This window comes from Labrus bergylta, chromosome 4 (genome assembly GCF_963930695.1).
Source record: "Labrus bergylta chromosome 4, fLabBer1.1, whole genome shotgun sequence".
Classification (NCBI taxonomy): Eukaryota; Metazoa; Chordata; class Actinopteri; order Labriformes; family Labridae; genus Labrus; species Labrus bergylta.
The window spans coordinates 23,816,983-23,843,759 of NC_089198.1; the positions used below are offsets into that span (position 1 = coordinate 23,816,983).

At 39.9% G+C, this 26,777-nt stretch overlaps 1 protein-coding gene across 1 annotated transcript in view; it reads left to right on the top strand.

The window, feature by feature from the left end:
- The first annotated feature begins 1,686 nt into the window (after positions 1–1,686).
- Positions 1,687–26,777, top strand: part of agap3 (ArfGAP with GTPase domain, ankyrin repeat and PH domain 3) — a 117,379-nt gene continuing 92,288 nt past the window's right edge. Inside the window, exon 1 of the mRNA XM_065954168.1 lies at positions 1,687–2,589. Within this exon, the coding sequence (XP_065810240.1) occupies positions 2,220–2,589 (370 nt within the window). The 5' untranslated portion in view covers positions 1,687–2,219. The remainder of the gene's footprint in view (positions 2,590–26,777) is intronic.

Sequence of the window (26,777 nt, forward strand, 5' to 3'; positions counted from 1 at the left end):
ATAAGTTTCTTGGAAATAATATTAAGCAAGCTTCAAACGCGTCATGAAAATCATTCTGTTTATAACTGATTTGATACTTATTACACAAAAGCACAAAATGAAGATTCTGGTCATGTTGCAGTTTGTGTACTTGGCACACCATTGGTCATTAATTCATGAAAAGTATCCACAATAATGATTGTAATCTTCAAAACAGCATTTTCATCTTGTTACTGAATTTCTAATTTGTCTGAGACGATGCTGCTGCACAGAAGAGTCAAAGAGTTGTGCGTCACAATGCTGTTCAGAGATGATCATTTATGCAGTAACAACAGGTTTGGTTACATAAGGAATTAGATAAAGATGATTACATAAATATTCTAGATAACATCTGGCTTTCAGAATTATTTTGTTAAGATAATGCCATCGCACCCCTTCAGATTAATCTACTGGAGCTTTAACACGCCTTCGAAATAATGAGCAAAAAATGCCTTTTTCCCCCTCTCCTGAATCATCTTCATTCATGTCCCTTGGAAATCCTCTGTGGCAAAACCAATATTCATCTGGATCAGACTGGGGCTGTGATTTATGCTGGGAAGAATGCATTTCAAATGGTTATTGCACTCTGTATTATTAATGTGTGAGGAAGGAGTTTCAGATCTGCTGGCTGCCAGGGGGTTCAAGAACTGTAATGCTTTAATTTTTCCTCCATTACACTGAAATGACTTTCTTTAATATCAAACTTGTTCATCTTGGCATCGTTTTCTTTATCCATACATCAAAAATGTCAAATCACTTGAACTGAAATTTCCCTCAAAGTAGCCTACATTGTTGGTTCCTTGGCTGTGTTTGATCAGTCTTTATTTGCACATCGACAAAAACAGTAGAACCTTGACTGACTGTGACAGTCATCTGGCCTTGAGCAGCTGTTGGTGTAGTACAAATTCAAGCCACCAGGTGACTCTGTTTCTCCCTTATATGTTGAAAAAAAAGGATCCCTTATTAACCATATCACATTTTACTTCATAAAAATGTATCATGTTTTGCCTTTGAAACATGCTTGATGTTTGATGATGCTAGGTGTGTGTGTGTGTGTGTGTGTGTGTGGGGGGGGGGGGGGGTGTGCATAGTAGCCAATGAGATCCAAGTTTGTGTTTAAAATAATACAAATCATGATATGATTATTGATATCTCCTTTTTATGGTTGCCAAATGGATTTGTTTTTCTATAAGGCCAATTTACTCATTTACTTTGAGTATTAATTGACCACAGAAGCGGAAGTTTAAAAACGAAAAATATTCGGCCTGACATCATCCTCAAGCCTGTCCTAAGACATGAAGTTGTGCCTAACATGTCGTGTTTTGGAGTTGAAAAAGGATAAACATTTGGTGCGAAAAAAGTCCCCCAAGAGCCAATCTGTGTGCGTGTAGTCGCGCGTCAACGTGCGCGTGCACGCACGTGTGAAAGTGTGATTGTGAAGGTCTGCATAGAGATCTGTAATTGTGGGCCCATTGTCGCTTTACTCGAGACAATAACAACTAATTTACCTTAATATAATCGCCCCATCTTCTTGTGAGTGTTGCGCATTTTTTGCGGTTGCATAACTGTCAGGTAGGTTATCATAATGATGTGCACGTTGCGACCCCCCCCCCCCCACTCCGACAAATCCAATCACACCCTCCCCCATCTCGAGTACAATTACGTGATGGGTGACGTTCGAGCATGCGGAGGAGGGCGCTGGGCAGGGACCACTTGGACCAAAGAGGACTAAACGCTATTTGGTTTCAGAGCAGAAACAACGCATTGAAGGCAGCGGAGGAACAGGGCGCCGTGCTGAAGCCGAGCCCATTGTCTGCTTCAAACACAGCAACCAGGCAAGAAGAAGAAGAAGAAGAAGAAGAAGAAGAAGGAGGGTTTGACCTAAACAGCGTTGTAGCATAGAGAGGAGTGTCCCAGTGGTAGGCACTGCGGGTTTGTTAGAAACAAAAAGGGCCCTGGATAGATCTGGCCAATAACGGAAAATGAATCACAGTCAAGTTGTATTAATATGAACAAGAGCCGCGTTTTTATGCAATTGGCGACCAACTATTGATGCTTCTGCGCCGATCGTTTTCCACACCATCAGTTCGCGCGGACTTCTTTTGTTCGCATCGCCTCAATCCCAAATTCTAGTCTGCAGATCCGTGTTGTCGTTTCAAAGAGTGAGAAGCTCCTAAAGCAGAAGAAAACAAAAAGCCAAGATGAACTACCAGTCGAGCGTCCCAGTCTCTGGCATCTCGCAGCAGTCTCAGCCGGCCATGCCCACTCCAGGCACTGTCCCGGTGGCAGTTCCCGTCCCAGTGCCCCAGTCCATCCCATCCCAGTACGGATCCGGATCGTCCGCGAGCTCAGGGGCCGGTCAGTTCGGTTCGGGGACTGTTTCAGGCCAGGCTTCACAGTCCGGCTCAGCGGGCTCGCCGTTTGTTTTGTCCAACTCTGCGGCGATCAGGGCAGAGATCCACCGGTTCGAGTCAGTCCACCCGAACATTTACGCCATCTACGACCTGATCGAGCGCATTGATGACCTGGCCCTGCAGAACCAGATCAGAGAGCATGTAATCTCCATTGAAGGTGAGTATAAGAGGGGATCATACTGGGGCTTTTCTCTGTCTTTTCATTCATTGAGGGTTTGGAAAGGGGGGGGGGGGTCTTTTCCTTTCCCTTCCTTTTATGTACACTTGGTAACATTGTCACAGTGTCAACAATCGCACTTTGGGGCTGGGGGCGTAGCCGATCTCATAGTCCTGCGAAAGGAATGAATTGCCCCCTATATACACTGCAGTGTTAACAATCAAATGTTTCATTTCACCCACATGAGGCAGCCTGTGCCATTGCAATTAGCTCATTAATGGCACATTCCAAAGGGAACACGGTTTTCTGATCTTGCACCAAATCTGACCTTAAATCAGTGTCTGAGATGTATTTATTTCTAATCTGAGCCCACAGCCTATGTGCAGCACAATGTTAAGTTACAGAGAGTTCATATACTCAGAAGGCAGAAAAAAAATCAATAATGTACTTTTAGATTTGGCATGGTGGATAAAATTGGTTTTGTTGTAGAGCCAATCAGCAGCTACATTCTTGGAAATCACATCTATATGTTATTATCTGACCAGAGAAGATGACCCCCCCCCCCCCCCCCTACATTGCAAGCTTTTCCAGTGTGTCAGATTTAAGTGAGGATGATGCACTGTCATTTGATTGTCATAAATGATGGTAGAGGTTTCTTATGTGCGTTTCTCAGCTGCTCACCCTCCCCATGTATCCAGTGACACAGCAGTCAGTGAGCTGTCCATCAAAGTCAGCTGTCAGAGGGTCCTCCAGGAATATCATAGCAACTGTCTGAAAATATGTGTACACAGCTTTGGTTCCAATACTGTCTGCTTTGGAAGCATGCTCTTGATTTAGATCCATTTAATATCTTCAAATAAAGTGAAATAAGTTGCAATTTATCTTGAAAAAGAAGCAATAAGTCAAATTGATCCAAGAGTAAAGTAGATCAAATTAAGAGAATGTTATTTTTTCCAGTATAAATGAACCCAGCTTTGCTTTGTGTTTGGCACCAATCAATAGTTGGCGGGGGAAAGAGTGTGATTGTGAATGTTAGATAATCTATTGAACTGTTTTATGAAGTATTTTGTTAACTAAATATCCAAAATGTAGAAGCGAGACGACTCTATTTGCATATTTTACCAAAACAAAACAGTGTATTGGTGGGTTTTTTTTGTAAGCATGCAACACCTACACATCCTGTGAGGCATTGTAAGCCAATGGCAAAGGCTCATGGGTGAATGCTAAGAAGTTGGTACGTATAGACCTATTGCTAATTTAAGAGAGACATGTTGATTTTAAGTGTTAAACTAAAGGATATCATATGACTTCAGGATTGACTTTGACAATGTTGCAGTGACAATAATCAGTATCAGCACTCAACATTTAAATTTCCTCAGGAATTACTTTCAAGTGAAGAAGGAGGATACCAGATTTGGCTCTTTGCTTTTCTGATCACTGAACAATATTTTTGAGCACTCCTTGATACGTCACACACTGTAATGGCCAACAACATCAAACCTAAAGTAGGTTGTAAGTGTCATTAACAAGGCCAGATTAACAATCATGGCATCCCGGCAATTGCCAAGGGGGGGCCTGATATCTGTGGAGGGCACAGGGCAGTAAGTGCATCAGCAGAAAAAACTGTTTACATCTCGCTCTACTTCAGCCTCTCCACTGGTGCCACAGCAGCTTTTCACACAGGGTCATACCACTTATCTGATTCTGTGGTAGGGGTATGTGGCTATAGTGTTAGCTGGTTTGGTGGGCGGCATGTTTCCGGAGGGGCACTTGAAAATTGCTGTACAAGGGCACGTTGTTGTGTTACTTTTGCCCTTATTTTTGGTCCTTAAGGGTTTGATTGGTCTCAAAAAATAAACTCATGTTCATGTGTTAAATCAACTGGTGGGTCTGTAGCGGGTCAGTTCAACATTTGAGCAAAGGAGGATTTTCCCTTTCATTCTGATGCCTTAGGATTGTTACATAATGTCTCAATGAAGACGTCATGATAGGAAAACAACGGGGCCTTTTATAAGATTTCTCTTACAGATACCCCTTTAAAAATAGAAAGGTTATCACTTGCCTCATTCACAAATCTGTTGTGATACTAATGCTTTGTTACTTTTTCCTAAAAGTTGAGCAACAGGAAAATTCCACTATGAATTTACAGTGTTATTTGTCATATAATTTAAAAGCAATTTTGTGGTCAGGAACTGCACTCTCATTGTGTCCTTGTCCCATATAAGCTGTTGTATTTGTACAATTTTGTAGTGCAATGTTGATCCTGTGAGACAGTGTAAGGATTTTCCTCCAGCTTGCTAACAAGTTCATAATGGCTACTCCACACTTATTTTCTCAAAACATGATAAGTGTACAACATTATTTTCCACTGCTCCATCTGTTGGTTGAGATAATGACCTCTGTGACCTCTTAGCCACAGTTTTGTGACTTGGCGATTTTCAGCATTAGCAAAAAAGATTAGAAAAAAGCAATTATGCTCGTAGTCTAAAGTGCTTTTTATTAACCTGAGGCTTATTGTTGATGTTTTGGTCAGAGCATGTCTCAGTAGGATATCACACTGACTGCTGTCTGAGTGTCCTTGAGAAAAAAAAAGAAGACTGTTAGTGTTGCATACGGACCTGGGGGCTGCAAATTGCTATCCCGAGAGCAAATCAAAACAGAAATTCAAATCATGCTCCCTGTAATGGTTTATTAATGCATCGTTTTAGTATGTTGTTAACATGTTTGGGGTAAATGAAGTGTGGTGTCGTGTTAGTATTTGTAAGTCCTGGAATTCAAAAGGCAAAGCCCATTTCCGTGATCTTCTCTCACAGACAGCGCATTAGCTTTGATGTACATTCTGGTGTGTTCTAATGCTGTGAAATGAGATGCAGTCACCTTAATAAGTTCACCTCGGAGAAGCTTTGAAGAGCTGCAACAGGAGATGTTGGCCGACTTGTCTTCACCTGCACTGTGGAGCTGCAGAGCCGTTCCTCTTCAATCTTGCATCATTGCAGAGTCTGTTGCTAAGGAACGAGTTGCTCGTGCATTTAACAGAAAATGCTGAAGGAAAGAGTGAAAGAAATTACAGCCTTAGACTCTTTCAAAATGAATTCCCGTCCTTGCTAAGGTCCCCCTGTTGTTTTGTTGATTAATAAGATCTTTATATGATGATGACACTCCATGCTGGCTTTTTGTGATGGTTTTCTTTGCCTCACAGCGGTCTTTCGGCAGTGACAGATATTAAAGGTGCTGCCTGGTGCAATTCCAAATAACATATATTTTCTCTTTTGTCATTTGAAAAGAATGAACGCAGGACAACAGGTGATTTAGATTAGACAAGCATGTAATTCATGATACACTGAATGACCAGGTCAGGAAATATGCAGGCAAAACAGCAGAGGTAAATTATAGAGAAGTACTTTGTGGTTGGTGAGTCTTGAAGATGTTTTGCCAACAGTCCTAGAGGAGCATGGCTGGGTATCCTGTTAGAAACTCCTGAGATGAACCCCTTATGTTTGGCCCCTGTTGTCTACAGTGGCAGCTACATGAAATTGTAGCATAGAGTGCTGAAAATCAACCTCTACTTCTGTGATATCTGTCTGTTTCTGAAAATCTGATGAAAGGCCTGTTAAAAAAAAAAAAAGAGAAGAAATGCAATTGCTCCAAAGCAGCTGTTGACTTATGACCTCAATGACTAAAAACCCAATTGACATAATGCTAAAATGACTCCAAAACCCTCAGGATTAGATGGTGAGCTGCTAGCATGGCAATCCAACACTTTATCAATCAGGCTTAACTGAAAAGTGCCATTTCCTGGATAGTGATTTGACACTTAAATGTTTTCAATGGCATCGTCAGTAAGATTTAGTCCTTAGTCTGAAACTGTCCCATGTCTCTGGGTGCTGGTTTAGCTCTGAGGTTGTATAGTGTGGCTACAACCATCCCAGGTTTGAGTCTCAACATTTTCTGCATGTCCTCCCCCACCACCTTCTCCTCTCGTTGTTTCCTTTCTCTCTCTGCTGTCCTATCATTAAAAGCATGAAAATGGCCTACAAATATCTAAAAGAAATATGCCCTGTCTCTTTACTTGTAAAACAGCTCAATGACCCTCTTTGTAAGTGTGTCCCATGATGGAACATAATCAGTAGTTTTTGGACGTTGTGGGAAAACACTGACCAACAGATTGACTCATTCAAGCTGCGATGAAAAGGATATGCACATAATGACAGCAATATAATTACTGACTGTTACTGTAATCATTGATTTACTTTGTAAATCAGAGGAAGTACATGTATAAAAGTTTGAAGCCTAGTGTCGCCTTTTACTGACAGCCTAATCTTTGAATTGTCTTGATAGTGACATGTTGAAAATCAAATGATTAAACAGGCCGGTCTTGCTGCAAATGGCCATCTGTAAGCCTCACTGTGAAGAACCATCGACGATGCAGCAGGAAATGAAAGTCTGATGTAGAAGGTTTTTTAGCTGTCAGCCAAGAAGAGAACACTTAAAAGGATGATTGCACCACAACGATGATCAACTGATAGAAGATTACACTCCACCAAATGAGTGGAGATACACATTGTCATGGAGAGGAAAAAAAGGAAATAAAAACATTTTCAAAAAGTTGAACATCTAAGTCACAAGTGTTGCACAACATGTGGGGCATGACTCTACAGTGCACAGTTCAGTTGATCTTACTTCAACTTTAAACTTTACCTGAAACAGTCTTAATACAGCAGAGTCCGTTCAGATAGCCATGCTAATTAAAACCCAACAGCCAGTTGGCATGACACCGGACACTGTGTCCTTGTTGCATAATTAATTGTCTAGGAATCATTCATTCAAAGGAACAAACTAATATTGTCTGCAAATGTTGTTCTACTGCATCAGAACCAGATTATTTGGCAGTGGTTGTTTCACCCCGAACTCTTGAACTACAGCAGAGGCTTTGGGTTAGTTCAGGGATTTCATCTGGGGGAATAAATACATGAGAGTTTGTAAGTCGAATCAAAGCTGGATCACTGAGATATAGAGGCAGCTGCAAAGATGGAATCTGTGATGTGGTTTCAGTTATATTTTTAGCTTTTCATCTCAATGTGCAGGAGTGTTCTATTAACAAGAGTAAGCCCTGGGAATACTTGCCTTTGGTCCTATTTGCAAAGGGAGCTCTGATTGCTACCCTAATTTATGGTCTTGTCAAAGTTACAAAATGTTCTTTTATTTTCTAAGTATGTTCTTTGGGTAGTTGAGAAGATATTTGAATTTTTCAATTTTGAATACAAAGCACCAAAGCACCTTAGACTGTTACTGTAATAAAGCAAAAATGAAAGTAGATAATCAGGTTAGTGATTGGTGGGGAGGATTTTTTTTTTAGGGGATTTCCTGAGGCCGACCATGTCTATTTTACATTTTTGTAATGTCATCTTATGTCTTGAGCAACAAATATGTTTCATAAAGCTGCACAAGCTCATGCTGACATTCATATTTTCCAATTGACAGTCCAATGTCAGAGCAAGGGCAGTGGCCTAAATCCACTGCTGCTCAAGAGGGGTGCTCGGGATTTCAAGACAGGACTAATAAGCCTGCACAATAGGACATTGTGCGCTCAGATAGCAATAGGGACGACACTGAGGGTTACAAAAAGCCAACAGACTGAAGCCTCAGAGTCCTCTGTTGGCATTGTGTGGCACCTATAAGCAGCTCCCTGGTACACACTGTGTCTCTCTTGTAGTAAATTGCCAGGGAGAGCGTGAGCATGAGAGCTCATCTGCAAATCACACGCAGAGAAAGATGATAATGCATTTTTCCACTGCGGCAGCAGCGCGATTAATTTCCTCCTCTGAGATGGAAAACACTGGAATATCTTAATTAACATTGTTATTATTGACCACATGCTGTCAGGCTGTAGCAAAAGTTATATATAACACAGCTTTTGTGCCTGAATTAAAGTCACGATTGTTGATTTATTAACAGTTAGGGCCAATATATCAAATATGAAAATGCAGGCTTAGTTTAACTGTTTTCCAATGAGTTTTAACAATCTTAAGCTTTAGATTTGGTTTGTGTGGTTTAAATTTGATTTGAAGAACTGGGCTTTCGGTTGTCACAGTGGGCCATCTGTGTCATAAAAAAAATGCTGCTGCTACTTCTGGCAAGTGAGATCTTCACAATGTGCTCATTATATTTTAAACCCGTATCTGTGAATATGGATTAGAAACTGTTATAGAGTTAGAAATGTCAGTCAATACCACCAGCTGTGTCTCCAACACGGTATGTCAATGTAAACTGCTGTTAATGTGGAATGCCGCTGTTTATAGAGTAGCTTACCAACTATTTACTAGTTGTAGATGTCGTGCCTAAATAAAGCCTCACATAAATACATCCGTGACGCCTTGAGCAGCCCAAAAACCTGGCCTGTATTTTAGCTCTTTTTATTTTCCCTTTTTCTAAGTACTGAGTCTCATAAAAAACACACATCAAACACAGCTCAACTGGAGATCTGTATCACTTGTATTTTGGAGATACTTATAATTTTACCATTATTTCAGAGCATTCATCTGTAACACCTCAAATTGCCAGCATTTGGATAGAAGCATAAAGTGGAAAAAACAACTCTTTAATGTTACTTCCATAAATATATTATGGAAAGTGACATTTTACTTAATAGGCTAGGTGACATGATTTGACTTTAAATTAATTGCAGAAGGTAAATGGGATAAATGAATCATTTCAAGAACTGCTGAACATCCTAGGAAGTACACTTTTTGCTGTGACACAAAATCCTACCTCTCATAGTTGCAGATTTTTCCTTTTAGTGGCCTGGGGAGCTAGAGCCAGGCCGAGTATTATCCTAGCTTAGCATTAAACATTTGAAGATATATACAGAAGCTAGCCTGGCTTTATCCAAGGTTAAAAATCAATGTAAAGTAAAAAAAAAAAAATGAACTCGTTTTTTATTCTGTATTTATTCTTTACACAAAAAGAAAAGTAGTACAAATGTAATTTATCTGCCACCAGCTGCTGTTTGGTATGAAACAGTTACAAAGCATGACTTCATTTGAAAATTCAAATACTCATTTAAACATTTTCATTTTTGAACTGCTTGTAGTAAGTAGAAGTTAATGTGATGTTAGGCCTAATGGTTATCTTGATGTAGCTTTGAGCTTCAGACAAGTCTAGGCTAATTGTTTGCTTGCTAACCCGTTTCAAGTCTGTTTGCTAATCTTGGCTAGCTTAAAGCCTACAGTCTCCAGCTCTACACTTAATGCACCAACATGAAAGAGGCGACAACCTCCTCCTCAAACTCTTGGTAAAATTATAAATAAGGGTATTTACTAAACTATTTTAATCATTTGTTAAATTATGAAAAAATAGTAACAGACAAGCTTTAGAAGTACAACCCGTGAATCTTACGCACTGTTGACTACTTGGCCTTGAGAAAATCCTATATTTTCCCAGCAGTGAGTTCTGGGAAAAAAATTTAGAGCAACACGGATTACCTTGAACATATTCATGAACCTTTTTTCAGGAGAAAAATCCTGCATCTCAACGAGGTAAAGGCTCCTTCACTATATATTAGGTCTCAGAGGTCCAAGCACCACTTTCAAGCTCTCAGGCGATGCCTTTGGATGTGATGTAACAAGGATTAATCCACACACCTGAAACCTGCATGCAGTTACCATATCAAATCGTCCAGGTGGGCACAGATAAAAGTATGTGCTTTTTGATTTTCCTGTGCACTTGAAAATGTTGCCTGATCCTCTGCAGAATCTGTAGCAACTGATCTGCCTCTATGTTGAGCTAAGTAAGTATCAGATTTCAGCCATGTTTAATCTTCGAGAGCAGTGTTGAAGAAACACTTCTACGTCACAGGTTTACTCTCTCACTCGAGAGAGTAGTAGTAACAGACTTTACCCCTGACAGATGCACAGCAGATAACAGGGTTTGCACAGGCCTCCCTCTCTAAAAGCTCCCTGTTTTGGTGATTAGCCTGTACAGTTTGTATCATCTGAGGCTTTTGAGTGCTTATTACGCCCACACTGAAATGCCTTTTGACACTGCACCCTGACTCTTGACTGTGGGTCAGCGGTGATGAGCTGTAAACAGAGCCTCAATCCAAACGCCTGGGAGGTCTGCAGGGTCAGGGTGTCATTTCTGCATCAGCCCCGCTGTCCTCTCTGTGGGCTACAGCACCTTAGCATTAGCTTATTGAATGTGACGCTATCCTCCCCTGCATAATGTCTTCCATTGTGCCATTGAACAAAGACTCCCTCTCTCCCATTGATGGACAGCTAATTTTTTTTTCTTGTCTTCTGAATGTTAAGGGGATGGGATGAGCTTGTCAGGGTTTTTTTTCTCGTAAAGGAAAATTTCGGGCATACTCATCCCAAGCTCTTAGCGAGCTGAAACAGAGTTTTTTTTTTTGTTTGAGTCTGCCATTTTCTGACAGTGTTAATGGCTATGTGGAGTAGTTCCGATCTAATGTTTTATTGAAGGGGAGAGCCATTGAATTTCTGAGCTGAGTTCATTTCGAACGACGAGGGGTTTTACTACAGAATGAGAGAATAAGAGATCCGAGTGTGTCGCCACCATACAGGAATCAATGGGTGTCAGGCTTTAGGTAGCCTTGATGGATTCTAATGAATGAATGAAAGGATAAGAAATAATGGTTTCTGAGGATGTAAGGGGATGTTTTATGGTTGATATGGTTTGTGCTGCAAGGACATTTTTGGGTGTTATATGCAGATGAGGTAGCTGCAATAATGTACTGAATACTTTCACCAGTATGCACACTGTCAAAGTATAGTCTTTAATGTCATTTGAGCAGAGCTGGACACAATGGATGATTTAAAAACACATAAATGTAAAGCAATAGAAAGTCATTTGTTAACAGTGCTTGAAAGCCACATACATGAGAAAGTTATTTTCAGGATACTCAATTGTCAGAGTTTGCAATTATTTTTAATTATTGACCGGAAAAAAGCGATTTGAAGATAACATCAAAAACTTTAGAAAAACAGAAAGAGCATTTTTGATGTTTAAAGGACCGCACATTTCAGGGTGCATTTAAAAGGTGTTTCTTCACCAGTCAATTACTTTCGAGATAAGTTTTTTTTTTTTCTAGAAATAGTCCTCTTTGTTCTCACAGTCCGTAGTCTTCTGAGAGTGAGTTCAACCAATCTCAGTTTATCATGTAAACAAAACAGAAGAAGCATCACATCCAGAAATGTCAGATGATACAACCAGCAAATGCTGCTCATTGAAAATGACCTAAGTAACAAATGCAATTTCAAAACAGTTGTTTTAATTCAATAATACAGAAAGGATGGGAATAAAGATGGATAAATAGCTTTAAAAAATAACTTGTTGCAGCTTTACATCTAAAATTCAAAATGTCTTGTGATATTCATAATCCCCTTTATCAACACTCTCTTGATTTGCTTTGAGGCTGGGACAGCGGTCAATTAAATTCGCCATAGGCTCTTCTACTTTTCTTTTTTTTCAAAATGTGCATCATCCGTATCCTATGGTGGAAGTGTTTGTGTTTCCTGCCAGCGGGGCTGTAAGCAGATGGCTGCTGACAGAGGAAGGGGTTTGGAAAGCAGTGAGTGAGCAACAGATGGAAAGACGCATATGCCTCCAAGTCCCCTCAGCCTGCCAGCAGTCCCGTGACTAACTGTGGGAAGATTGTGGCCTCATCCAGGTTGGGGATGGATGGAGGATCACGGTGGAGGATGAAGTGTCCTTAGAAAGGAAAAATGGCTTTCTGAGACAACTTTTTTAATATTTGCATTTTGTAGGATTTAGGTCTTGTTTAATTGAGATGAGAAATATGGTAAAGAATGAATCTTTCAAGAAAACACCATTTAGAAGAGCACACAGTGGTATTGTTTGAGTTTTCCAGTTTATGGGGGAAATAATCTCTGTTTTCCTTTTCCCTTTGAAGCAAAATCTCACACAGGGACTTTTCTTGGCCTCCGGGAGCAAATTTTCTGCACTGAAGAAGAAAAATGCCGGATAAAGGAAGTGTGGCCTCCAGAATGAGAGGCTATAATGCTGCAGAGTTTGACAGCACACACAGGGCTATAGCTAGAAGTCAGTTGCTCCTGCTTTCGGAAAGCCATGTAATTGAGAACACACTATTGAGAGGCTTCAGAACTGTGGAAAGTCAATGTAATTTCCTTGCATAGCTCAGGGACAGCTCAGTCAGCCTTCAAGGACATTTTTGAGTTTGTTTGTCCTCCACATGAGGACGGTGAAGACATTCATGTAAACTATAGCATTGAATCCTATCAGTGAGAGATTTTAAACTATGATTTAAAGCTCCTGAGGGACTTTCAGTTTGTGTTGACCCCGATGGAAAAACTAGTACCTCTTATCTCTGCTGTTTTGTCTTGGAAATGTGAGTTGTCTCCACCAAAAATATATCCTGCTTTCTTTAAACAGCCTTTCCTATTACTCCATGTAAATCTTTGTTGTTGAAAAGGGAAAAAGCCTGTTTCTGAAGTGTCAACTCCTGTGTATGACACCTACTCGATGGCAGCTGTTTCAGACATTAAAATGAGTGCATAAAAATAATCAATCTGGTTGGTTGTGAACTTGTTTGCTTTTGTAGATCATATAGAGGATTCAGTATTCATTTCAGTCTGTTTTATAATCACCTAAAATATCCACACAGGAGCTTTAAAGGCATATTATGTGAGTGTAGAATCCAATATTATACTAAATGTTTTCTTTACCTCGTTCATGTGGAGTACTTGTAATGAGGCTAAATGTGTGGAGCAGTTCTGCATTCACATAAACAAATACAAGTTTCTTACTTAACATATCTCATCACTTCTTCTCCGTTGTTTATTTGAATTTGAGAGCGAACAGTCTCCCTATTACAGAACTGCTTGTCTGAGGTTAGCCGCCCCTGTCAGTGCATCTTGTTTGACATGTGCCAGCTGAGCGTTATCACATAGGTCCTACATTCCTTTTGGAGATGTCATTGTTTTGATGCTGTTCTGACATGTCCTCTGGCCTTGTGCTTACAGCCTTCAAAGCACTCACTTAGGCAACATGCCAGCTGCTTGTTTTCCAGTTCAGGTTTGTCGCTTGTTGTGTGAAAATGCTTGGCATAGCTAAAACTTTGAGGGAAAAAAATGCTGCATTCTTGGACAGTTGGTTTTAATCAAGTTTTTTTTTTTTAAGTTTGAAGCATCTGTTCTACAGCTTAAGTCTGGATCAGCAGAGTTATTTTTGGTCACTTGTTTTGTGAATCATATCTCAACTAAGGGTTTTATTCTGTGGGAATCACTGGAGAGGAAGTGTAACGTGACCCCCATTTACTGTTTATTCCCCCATTTCCTGCTTTCCCCCCCTCGACTGGAATAACCTAAAGCTTTTCCACGACTGAATCCCCCTGGCCATGACCCGGGACTCCTGTCGTGCAGCGGGGTATGCGAACTGCATGTACAACAACCCCTTAAGGAACACAATCATTGTTCCTAATTTGGACCCGACATCTGAAGGGGTTTCATAAAACCTCCCTTTGCACAGTCCATTCAGGCTGCAAGGATTTACTTCCTGCTGCACTCTTTAGCTCAATCCTAGTCTATTTATTTGAATCTCTTATGTGATCTTTCAACCGTAGCTGTAACATTCAGGTTTAAATGCACCCTTTCATAAGTGGTGTGTAGTAGACCAGATGCTACCCATAAGTGATATCTGCATTATTAATGAGGTTTTACTTTAAAACAGTGGAACATTATAAAGTCTGGTAACATTTTTTCCCCCTCTGTGAACCAATAATGACCTGCGGTGAGCACAAATCATTCCGTAATGCATCATGCCCATGTGGTTTTAGGGGTCTTAGCTTATTGAACATTAGGCCTTAATATTCTTACTATTCCAGAGGCAAAATGCTTAATATCACTTTGTGTGTAAGAAGCCTAAAGACTTTTAGCTTTAGTGTTTGTACACGCCTCTGGAAACAAGACAGAATATTTAACTTGAGGGTTCAGACTAAATTATACCAGGTCACAAAATGTCAGGACACAAGAGGCCAAACGTCAGAAGGCAAAAGTGAATAAAATCCAAAGAGGTAAATCTAAATTGTCACTATTTAAGTAGCTTGCCAGTCAAGAGCAGGGTTACCATGGAGATTTGGAAGGAAAAAGAGAGCAGAATGCTACAGTTTTCACCAAGCACCAGTTGGTCCTTTATTTTTGTTAAAATGCAGCGTTTCTGAACTGAGAAAATGTTGCAAACTCCAGTGTCCTCTGTGTGAACGCACACTCTGCTGTGCCTATAAGCCGTTCAGTCTTGCTCAGGGCTGTGTCAGTGCAGCTCCTCCACAGCTCCGGTTTGGATGATGAGATTTTCCTCATTGAGGTGTCTGGCGTGAAAAGTGCACCGTTCAGCAGCCTGACACTGTTCTCAGAAGACGAGTTCTCCCTCTATTTGGTGCTCTTGCAATGGAACGAACTGCTGGGCCTCAAATAAATCACTGCAAAGTTAAGATGGAGCAATTATGACACTTGTGTTGCCACACAGTGCGTCTCGGAGCCCACTGTGCGCTTGGGTCCGTTCTGTTGTGAAATTGGACCCACCGGTGTCCGGCGATGCACCCTGCTGCTGTGGAAAAGCATAGTGAGCCATTTGTATCCATTTTGTGAGTCATTTGCAGGACATTTACTACCACAAAAACTGCTTTTGACTCGCACTGCTCTGTTATTTCCCCAATTTTCAGTTATCTTGCACAAAAACATGTGAAAAACAAGGCTATTTCAAATTTCTCAAATTTGTGAAGGGCCTCTTTGAAAATATTCACACTACTAAATTGTGGCTTTTCACATATTTGGCTAAAAAAGACCTTCAACTAACAAACAAAGGTATCTTTTGTTGTGTCAGAATCTGGCATGAAATCTGGCACTGGCCAAAAAAATTGGATGCCAATTTAGACCAAAGCTAATTCAAAGCTACATTTTGTCTGTTTAGACAATAAAACAAATCTTCCTGTGGTCTCTGCATGCCAATAGGGCTTTTGAGTAAATAGGACCCTACATTTAGAGGGCTGGGGAGTGATTTTGGGCACGATTAGTGGTCCACTTTAGAAAACAAATCCACGCTCGTACTCGTGAATTCTTCAGATGTCACGTTTGGGAAAAGTCCATGTGAGTGAAATCGGAGTTTACACTGTCAGCACAGACAAAGGTCAGTTAGCGTCAGCAGCCCAGAGGAGCTGTGCTCGTGTCTGAAATGAGAAATCGGGGAGTGTACTGTTATACTTTCACAGTTTAGCTGCTTCGTTGTTGGCTGACTGTAGTGTGGAGCTGCCGGTGGATGGGTAGGCAGTGTGCATGTGTTATGTAACAGGAGTAGGTGGCTGGAGTAGCTCTGCGTGAGTGTGTGTTTGTTGTGTGCGTGTGGTACTATGTGGATGTGTGAATTTCCCCGCACACAGGCTTTTGCCTCTGACCTAAATGGTGGAGTGCAATACCCCCCGAGGAGGTAGACGTAATGGGAGTTTAGGGGGGTAGGGACAAGGTGCTGGAGTGGTGTCATGTTGTGATGCAGGTTGAGGTATCAGGGTAGTGAGGGTGACTCTGCTCTCTAGGAAGCCTCTTAACTCTACTTGTCTGGCTGAATAAATCCAAACTATTTTCTTGGATTATGACCAGTTTTTTTTACTCTGACCTCTCAATATCTCTATAGCCTCTGCAGATAATTACCCCCGTATACAGCCCTGACTGCTGGCTCAGACCCTTTTGTTTGCAACTGCTCCAGGACTAGACATCCTTATTTTTGACAAAGGAGGGATCAGATCTCATCAGATAGAGTCCCCAGAGGACAGGTCAGCCTGAGATTGTCTGAGCATGAGCTGCTGCTGTAGTGTATTTGGATGGATGGGATACTTTAGCACAGAATGTATTCCCTTAAACATTAGTGTTGTCTGCGGCAGTGTACTTGAGAGCGATTTGAACCTCTAAGTCATCCTTATACATGAATCCAATATCTATTCAGTTTAGCTCGAAGTCACATCCCAGCAATTCACAGTGTGTAAAGCAGAGAAATGTTTAGAAAGGTAGCAAGCCTATCATTTGACGACCACATACTGCAGAGAAATGCACCCAGAATGACTGCAGGTAATCCCACTCAATATTATCAGCATGTTGTCTGACTCAGGAACAGGTTGGAGGAGCTTCAACATTTAGTAGATGAAATGATGAATCAATCATCGGACAATAATTCATCAACAGCAACCATTTTAAAAAGGAATATGTCCCCTTTTCACACAAATTTCCTACAGTCATTAATTCAAACTTCACAGATGTAGGCATTTGGTGCTTTTTTGTCCAATATGATAGTAAAATATGGAGCTTTGAGATGTGGATGGATGTTTAAATAACATAGTCTCTCTGAAGACATCGTCTTGGGCACTTAAATTAATCATCAACATTTTTCACAGATTTATGATGATTTATTGAGAATATAGTCTGCAGACTCATCAATAAGTGCAGCCAAAAAGTATTGTACCAATCAATCATTTATTCCCCTACATAAAGAGCAGGACCAGACTGTATTCTTTATGTTATTTAGAGACACCCAACAAATAATCCATTATGGGCAAGCCATTGGCAACAATGACAAGAACACATTCTCTTTGAACACTGAAACCTCAAGCATTACCAGACTCATTGGTGAAAAGCCACCTGCCTTGAACTGATATATGTGTTACCTTTACTTTTGTTCCAAAGCTTGTTGCATCAATTTTCTGGTACACGTGTCTTGTTGGTTGCAATGTCTCAAAACACAGCTATTTACTTGAGTGCAGGAAGAACTGAGGATGCTATGATATGATGCACTGTGTGAATTAAGTGGTATGCTGATGACTCAGTGCAAATTCTTCTGGTTGCATATGACCCGTTCTGAGCAATGCAACACCTCTGCCTGCACAGACTCAAGGACAGAGGAGCTCTGCTGCAAAACCAAACATGGAGTGCTTTTTGATGACTTTGAGTTATTTGGACATGGACTCCTCCTCAGAAGAAGCACTACACCACATAATTTTTCCCTTTACATGACAGCAGTTAGGTTTGTTTGGTCGTTTCTACGGAGCCGGACTTGAGCATTCTGGATAATTGGTCCTCCGGTGTCCATCTGGAGAGAAAAAACACCCACTCTATCTTATTTTGTTGGATGCCTTTGCTTATGAAGGCCTCGATGCAGGATTCCAAGAGTATTGTGTTTAAAATGGAAAGAAATATGTAAAAAAAACAAAAAACAAATATCAACCATCTTCTGCAATTTCATGCATCAGATGTAGCAGTTTACTTGTGGGAGAAAGCCAAGTTCCGGATGTGATTATTTAGATAAAGGTCGCATTGAACTTTTGCTGCATTAGTCTGTCAGATCTTAATGGCTGTAGATGGATAGAAAATGACTGTAAATACAAGGCGGTGACAGAAAGAAATGTGCCTCTCCACATAATGTCTACTCAGTGAGGTTTCTTTTTATGTCTGGCCTTTCTGTATCAGCTTAGATAGAAGCAGAGGGGAGAGGTGGTTGGATAGATGGGAGAGATAAGAGAGTCGGCAAACTCAATTAAGCATTTGGACGTCAGCAGATTTTGTCAAGCAGCACATCCCTATACTCAATAAGGAGCGTCTCTGATGTCTGTGATGACTTTGATGTGATGTCACTGAATGGAGATGACATCTGCAATCGCCAGTTTTGTTCGAAGAACACCAACAACATGTTTGTTTGTGATTTTTATTTAGTGCTGCAATTCAGATCCGACACACAACCCCACAAAGCCTGTGCCTTGAAAAAGTTAAATCTGTCACTGAGCTTTGACGTCTGAGGCTTATTCTTGACACCGAACAGAAATGTGGAAATGTCAGCCTTATGGGGACTTGTACTTGATAAAGCCTGTCCTGACAACTTGTGTGTTTCTTTGCCTTGACTTCATGAATTATTCATTCAATATTTTGGGAGATATTATTCAACTTCTTTATTGAGTTACCTACAACAGATTGCAGTGTCACAAGCAGGAATAAACAAAGTGTCAACACAACACAAAGCCAATTGTACTCACTGATTATTACACTAATGAAACACAACTTATTGGAGAGATTGGAAAATGTATTCTGAAAGGTGTCAAACTTAGGAATATATTAGCTTGAATAAAAGCGAACGGCCTGGAATAAAGAATGACGTGAACACAAATATTTGTTGACAGCAGACCCTTAAGAGGTAAATGTCAGAATCTTGCAGAAATGTTATCTAGCAGGATATGTCATGGCATGGGAATAAATGAAATCTTTTTTTTTTTTCACATATCCGTTTGATGTGTTTGCCCAGCATGTGGCACTAAGTACTCTGAGGGGTCATGTACGACTAGATTGGGTTATACATAAAGGCAAACGGATATAATGGATTCATAATGGAGGGCAAGGCATTATTGAGTAACCCACTGAGATCTAACCAACTGATTTATTTGCAACTTAGCATCTATTGAACTTCTCATTGATTTCCTTTGTTTCCTCTCCCTCATGCCCTCGCTGCCTCGGCCCACCTTGATGAATTCCCAACATCATGCAACTCTGCAGGTAAGTCTCTAAAACACAGGCCATTATGAGCACAAAGCAGTGTTCACATTGTTAGACATCAAGATGTTTGGTTATAATGTTTGTTTTTGAAGACTTAGATAGACTCATTCATGATTTCAGTGGGGGCTAGCCTGCCATACTGCACCGACTTCCCCCGTCTGATTTGAGGATCCTTAAAGCCAGACAAAGACCTGACTCCTCGCCCTTTCACCCCCCCAGTAGTCTTTACAAGCCAGCTGTCAAACTTGGTGTAACAGTACCTCTGTATCTGAGAGGCTGTGCTTTGTGGCCACAGCCATCTGGATGCTGTGAGTAACAGCAGGTAAATGGAGGGTCAGGAGACTTAATAAGGACTGAATAAGAAGCACCAAAATATTTGCTTTTAATGAGCTCCAATGGCCAAAGAGTTTTCCCTGCCTGGATATACATGAGGCATTTTTTTCTACATTGTGCAGGCAGCCAAGCTTACCATAAGCCACTTACAGCCCCCCCTCAAATGAAATTCAAGTTTTTAACCTTGTTAACATGACCATGTGGTATTTTCATATGCTACAAGACATATCAAGAGCAGGGCAGGCACTCAACAGTCATGGCTGAATATTTCTGTTTTAAAACTGCAGTGCACTAGTGACAGACTCTAAAACATTCACTCAGGCAAGGTGTTACTGGTGACATAAAAGAAACCCAATTAGGACATCTTGCAGGGTGGTGCAACAGACAAGCAAAGGATATTAGGGGATAAGCTGGGGGGGATTCAATTTATACTTTTGACTTTAATTGGTCAGAGCTAGAAATAGAAGTTTTTTTCTGTCTTTGGCATTTTTAGCTGTTTGATAACAAGGTCAAGAGGAAGGGGTTGTACAGAGCTATATACATGAAATACTTCACCGTTCTGATATGCAAACTTGACTCACGCTGCAGGTGAGCAGCGGAGGGGTGGGTTAAGATTTTAAGGCAGGATATTTGCATATGAAATGAAAGCAGAGATGAAGAATAACATCTAAGCTGCGAAGGGATTTTTGAAATAGCTTTTGAATATTTAATTTTGATGAATAGAGATGAGGTGTTTAGGGGTTTCATCGAGATCTTTGATATGTTGACCAAACATTTTGCTTCATAATCTGTAGAGTTGAGAGCAAAAAAGGAGGCCACTTAATCCTTTGTTTTCTATACTGAATAGATTTTCAGTGTTATTACTTCTGACATGTGCTTTGTGAAAGCAAATGCGCATATAGCCCAGGGCAGGTTATAAGCAGGGCAGTACTAATGATCTATTAAGAGGTCTTAGGAACACAGGGTGTCTTTTCCCTCTTGTGGAGCATTGGGACTGCTCGTAGAGATAACCTACGCAGAGGATCCCAGATGGGGATGACATCCTCTCAGCTGGCCTACTTCCTTCCCACTCTTTACACTTAGCAATTTAGCCAATCTGCTCGTGCATCTTCTCTTGCTAAGCCAGCCATGTAATTATTGTGTGCATTTTGGCCTTGCTGAAGTGGAAGACACTTGTCTTATACAGAGATTTTTTCCTATAGCTGAGAATGCTCCATGAGGGACTGCGGTCAGAGCCTGGCATGGCAGGAGTGGCTGGAATGTAATGCTCACAGTGATGCTTCTTATTTAGCTGGGCAAAGTGTGACTCAGAGAAGGAGAATTCTCTCTTTTTACCTGCATGACAACACATACTGAGCCATCAATTCCGCTCAATAGCACAGATTTTTCGCCGCAGCAACCGTCTCAAGTAGGAACACAATATTGAGGATGAGCTTGGGTATCTCCAGCTGTGATGATGCTATTGACGTGCATTTGATCAAAGGCAGCATGGCGTGCTGAATCATGGCAGTGAATATAATGCAAAAGTCAGCGGTAGTCACTTGAAACTTAACAGGAAACCCCACTGTATCAGAAAAGAACCGCAAGCTAGGAATCTGACCTAGCTTTAGAGTGGTTGAGTCATCTGTCATACCGGATTTAACTTAAAACTCACCAGAACAAAGTCCATTCATGTTTCTTTATTCTTTTTGTTAGCGTAATAACAATAAGCCTAAGAACTCAGTAAGAAACCCAAACAGAATCAACATGAAATTAACTTTATACTTTTGTTGCATTGATTTACGCTAACAGGGTTGTTTCATGCAGTTCAGTTCAGTGTTTGTGTCCACATTTTACCATTTAGTGTTTTAGTGGTATTAGCACTGGTCTGGTCTCAGTATCAGGCAATTATGATGAACACTGACTCATGTGATGTGTCAGTTGAAATACACCACCTACAAGCATTGTAAGCATTGTGTTCTAACAGACTGATAGAGGTCCCCATGGTCGTGCTGCAGTCTGGGTTGACAGTCTGCGGTGTGGTACTGTTTTTAAAGCTCTATTTGTCACCTGCTGAAAGTTTGGACTTTGTTTAAAACTCTCAGTCATGGTACTTGCTGTCATCATATTGACATTGGTGTGAAATGTGTGTGCAATTAAATCATCAAACATGACTGGCAAATTGACCAGTTTTTTTTTTATAAAACAGACCTGTACTAATGAAAAAGTTGTTCTTTTCAATTGATCCCAGTCTGCTGTAATCATTATTCTTTTTTCAAAAGATATCACAATAAATACATTTTTTTTTTGACAGCCAGATTAAACTATATTTTTTCATTATTTTTTGGGAATTCACCACTCACTTCTCATTCCCCCTGACCCTTCTTTGTAAAAAGGTTTCTATTCAGTGAATCTAATTAAGCAATATCACATGAGAGGGAGTGAAGTTTTATGGAATATCAGCACTGCTGTGATTCGGCCGCAGCCTTGTGCCGAAGATAATATTAATTCAATTCTGAAAGCTTTATTGGCATAAATATTGCATATTCATATTCACATGTATATATTAAAAGGATAAAATATAAATGATATTTTAATATGATCATATTAAATATTAAATGTATTCATAACTCCGGGCTGAGGAGTAGTGATACATATTGTGAAAAGTCCCAGTGATGTTGTTCTCCTCTCCTACATCGTCACTCATGAAATTAAAATCACATTGCTTGGTCGTAAATAATTGTCTTATAATTGTGAATAACAAACTAAAAAGTTTCCAATAGAAGGAATGGAAAGCACAATTAGCCTATCTGTGAAACCTATTTTGCTGGTCTCTCACTTATAAAACTCTGTGGTTGAACATTAACTCAGAAGGTTTGCTCTTAAGGTTCAGGCCGATTTGTTGGAGTGCAGCATCGTGAAAACAGGTTTATAAGTGTGATTCAATTCACTGTTTTTAAAACTTGAAATAGTCAATTTAAATTAGTTGGCTTTATTAATGGCCTCTTACTCCAAGACTGTATGGCTCAAGTTATAAATGTTTGCCACTAGGGGTCGGAAATCCTTGTACAAGCCGACAGATGCACAGCAACCACACCAAGATATTTGGATGTTAGCAAACATTCCCTGTAAAGACAAACCTTTACCGTTTAATGTGAGTTGTGTTTTTCGGTCACTGGACCAATGTAAGTGGAATACTTAATTTCTCTTTATCTTAGTTTTGGGCTTATCCAGAGGATGCAATATTGGCCACTTGCTCGGTGTATCATTAGCTAACGTTACTTTCAAATTGCCTTCTGCTAAATGCCCCGGGAATAAAACAGGCATGTCACGACACATTTTCGCATGATGTTGGCACAAAATTCAGGGGCTTATCAAAGTAAGTAAATTAAATTACTTATTTGGAACATTAATTCATGCTCAAAATAGCTCAATTTAAGCTGTCTAATATTCTGGTTGGGACTGAAGATGTGGAAAAAAACAGAATGACTGAAAATCATAACCCGAAACTTTCCCCTCTTAGCTGTAGCTTGAATTTAAAAGCACCCAGCATACGTGAAGCTGGATCATTTAATGATTATCTGACTGTGTGAAGTCCAACATTGAATATAGACTGACTAAAAGCTGACTTTTATGTTTTCTTTCCGTTTACTCAGTGCGCACTCCCTTTCTTTAAAGTCAGTACATTTGATCTGTTGGTAATGAATACTGCTCCCTTTTTGAATGAGCATCGTTTCTGAAAACAAGCTCAGTAATGACATGGGCGAAATTGGTCACACCTGTATGAATATACATTCCTGAAAGTTCATTATTTTAAAATACATGGCAGATTGTAATTACTGTCACCTCCCTCCCAAGAAGTAATGATCTACTTGTAACAAGACCACAGGTCAGCTAGTAGTCTAAAAAAATCTGCTTTCTCATTCAGTCATTCAGTCTGCCCATGTTATCCACCACGTGTACTTCTACTCTTTTTGATTTTAGATTTGGGAGAAACGTGTTTATAACCACGTGTCCATACCACATTGCTCTATAATGGTATGCTTCATGTAATTCTGTTGTCAGTGCTTTAAGAACTACTTGTGGAAATGATCTTATTTACTCACTTAACATCATAGCAGGCTACTTTGCTGTCTCAGATCAAAGGAGGAAACCACTTTGGGTGTGCTTTGTGTTTTTTGTTTTTTTTTCTTCATGTTTTTGTAAAATCAGATGCTGTTGTGTTGTAATTGACTTGATGGTCCACAAAAGCTTCTGGTGATGGGTAGGTTTTGTGATCGCGGTTGCGTCTGTCTTTCTTTGCCTTTTCAGTCCTGTAATTGTATTGACTATATCATCAAGGGATGTGACAAAAGAACAGGGGCACAAGCGGTGCAGGAATCTTTCCTTGCCACCCTGTAGAGCGGCTCCTGGCTTTCACAGTTGGATTGCGTTACATAAGATCTGCAACCTCTCACTTAAACTGCCAGGAGAGTCATAAACCAACATACAGTCGCAACAACACAGCAACTTTTGCCTGAGTTGTTCTGAGTGCTTCTCATCTTGTCTCGTGCGTTGTCCTCCGTGTACCTCTCTGCATCTCTTTCCTTTATGTAATCTAAAGGAGATCGAAGTGGCTGGGAAGGAGTTGATGGTAGCATTTTTACAACACTACCAGTTTTGAGGATTTTTATCTGTTCCATCTTCAGGCCATCTTGGAGTATGCATATTGTAAATGATAGCAATTTGGCTGAAATGACAAACTATGTTGTGTCCTTTACTTTGTCATGTCCCGGCTTCTCCCCACATTTATTCACTGCTTTGTTCTTTGTGCCCATAATCTGTAGGCGCAAAGGCTTGTTTGCAAGAGTTGACACTTTTTCCTTGTCTTGTCTTAGTTTCCACACTTTTCTTGCATTCTTTCAGCGTTGCATAAAGAATTGTGGAGGGAGCATCTCTTGAAAGTGTTTTAAAAGTTTGAGAAAATAGAAGCTGACGCAACTCTTTCCACACTAGTTGAGTTTAGCATTTTTGCACCCTGATGATTCGCTTTGCCATGTCTTTAAGTGTGAAATTTGCTGTGACGCTCATGCTCTCTCTTATGGCCTTTCATCCTCTGTGTGTAGAATGAATGGGGATGGCAAAAACACTCTACACCACTCTTTCTCTTCTTCTCTGTCTTTCTTTTTTCTCTTATATGCACAGCTTTAATCAAACTCAGGCCCTGAACTATTTCAAGTTTCTTTATTCAAATTAATTATCTGCAATGAAGCTTAAAATGAATGTTTTAGCTTCAGCAAAAAGACCAGTGTTGAATTAACTCCCACAGAGTTGATTTCAACTCTTTTTCAGGGTTTATATAGCTCCACACTTTCTAGAGTCAAATCAACACTTAAATAGTTAAACATTTAACACTGAGAGAAAGTTCCCTTTTCAACTCGCTAAACAGAGTTAAAATAACACTTAGGGATTAGACAAGTAACTCTGCTATGACACTTTTTTTACTAAATGGCTAGTGTTAGTTTCACTCCATTTGTCCAGTGTCAGACTATCTACACCAGAAAGTGATAAAATTATTTAAAGAATGATTTCAAATAAAACAAAAGTAATTTTCAAACAGTGACATTTTACCTCCCTGTTGCTCTTCTGATGTCCAACAGGGAGGAGGTACGGATACCGACTCTGCTGGCTGCGGAGATGCTCCTCCAGACTGCAGCAAGACTGGGGAAATATAAATTATACACAAGGATAATGTTAATAAAGTTCCCTTACAAAATTCATTCCATCTCAGGTGAAATCAAAGTTAAAATAATAAATGAAAAAATGCATTAATTTACTCACCTTTTTCATGAAATTGCATGTAGTCAACATCCTCCAACTTCAGATACTTCTGTAGTTGTTTGTATTTTACTGGAACCAGCATATTTTCTGAAATAAAAGTTTGACCAAATTAATTAACACAAAAGGAGGAAATAAAAAGGGTAATGCTGGTGATGCTCACAGGGCAACTATATACATGTGAAACATGTGTCTGCATGCTGGGATAGTGCGGTTAAAAAACAAAACAAAACAGAGAAACATTAGTTTCAACCTCAAAATGTAAACATAAAAAGTATATTTTCATTGCTACCAGCTTTAAAAGTGCCTTATTTATTTTCATTTATTGATATTGATATTGAATTTATTTATTTAATAGGGACAATGCAATTTAACATAATTTCAATACAAAGCATGAAACTGATGTGCTGCATAAAGAGTATATAGCTATTGCTAATTTCCAACTCGTGTCCCCAGTTGGGCCTTTATGTAAACAAACAGATTAAAATGTACAACATTCGGTTACATAAAACCCCATAACACGATATGAGGATACATTAAAATACATGTACAACAATACAAATGTTATAAACCAGTTTAAAATAAAGTTTGAAGATATTAATTAAAGGTGGGTACAGCTCTGGCTTGCTTTGAGCCAGCATTTCACCTATAACGTTTAAATGATTTTAAGGGTTAGCTTACTGCACAAGGCAGCTTGCTAACATTAGCTTATCTCTGTGACCATTTAGTTCATGGAAACACACACAAGTCCTTTTAAAGTAGATAATCTCCACAGATATAGTATTTTACAGTTGTTCAAAGAATCGCATTACTTTTTTACATTATAGCATGTATTTTACTTACCGAGTAGACCTGCAGAGGAGGAACATTTTCACAACTCTTCTCTGTGTCTCCAACCGACAAAGTGAACTGAGCGGGAAACCTGGGGGCGGAGTTTGGATTAATTAACTCTCTGCAGAGTTGGACGACCAACGCTAATGGATCAACACTTTAAAACAACTCCAACACTAAACACCATTTCATTTAGAATGAGTTAAAATCACACATTGGGAGTTGAAATCAACTCTGAAATGTTTAACCCTGAAATTTCAACTCTCCAATTTTTGCTGTGATATGTGGAGGATGTTTTGTGAAGAAATGATTTGCATGCTAGCCAGGACAGTTAATCTGTTTCCTAATAGAATTGTATTTAAATTATACAAGCTTTCTGTCTGGTTTCAAACTTAATACACAGTTTTTCATTCATGAACTAAAAAAACTACAGTGCCTTTGCAAAAGTAAACAAATCATAATCTCCGGTCTGTCCTGTCATATACCATGTATATCGTAATTGGTTGTAGGCTTTCGTAGTGTTTGTAGTGCAATAGCTTGACTGCAACAGCTTCATGTCATGTTACTAATAAACAGCTTAACACATTGCTGAAGAAGAGAGACAGGGGAGCATCCGGTCTCTGTAGCCATGCCTGGCATATGACGGGGGAG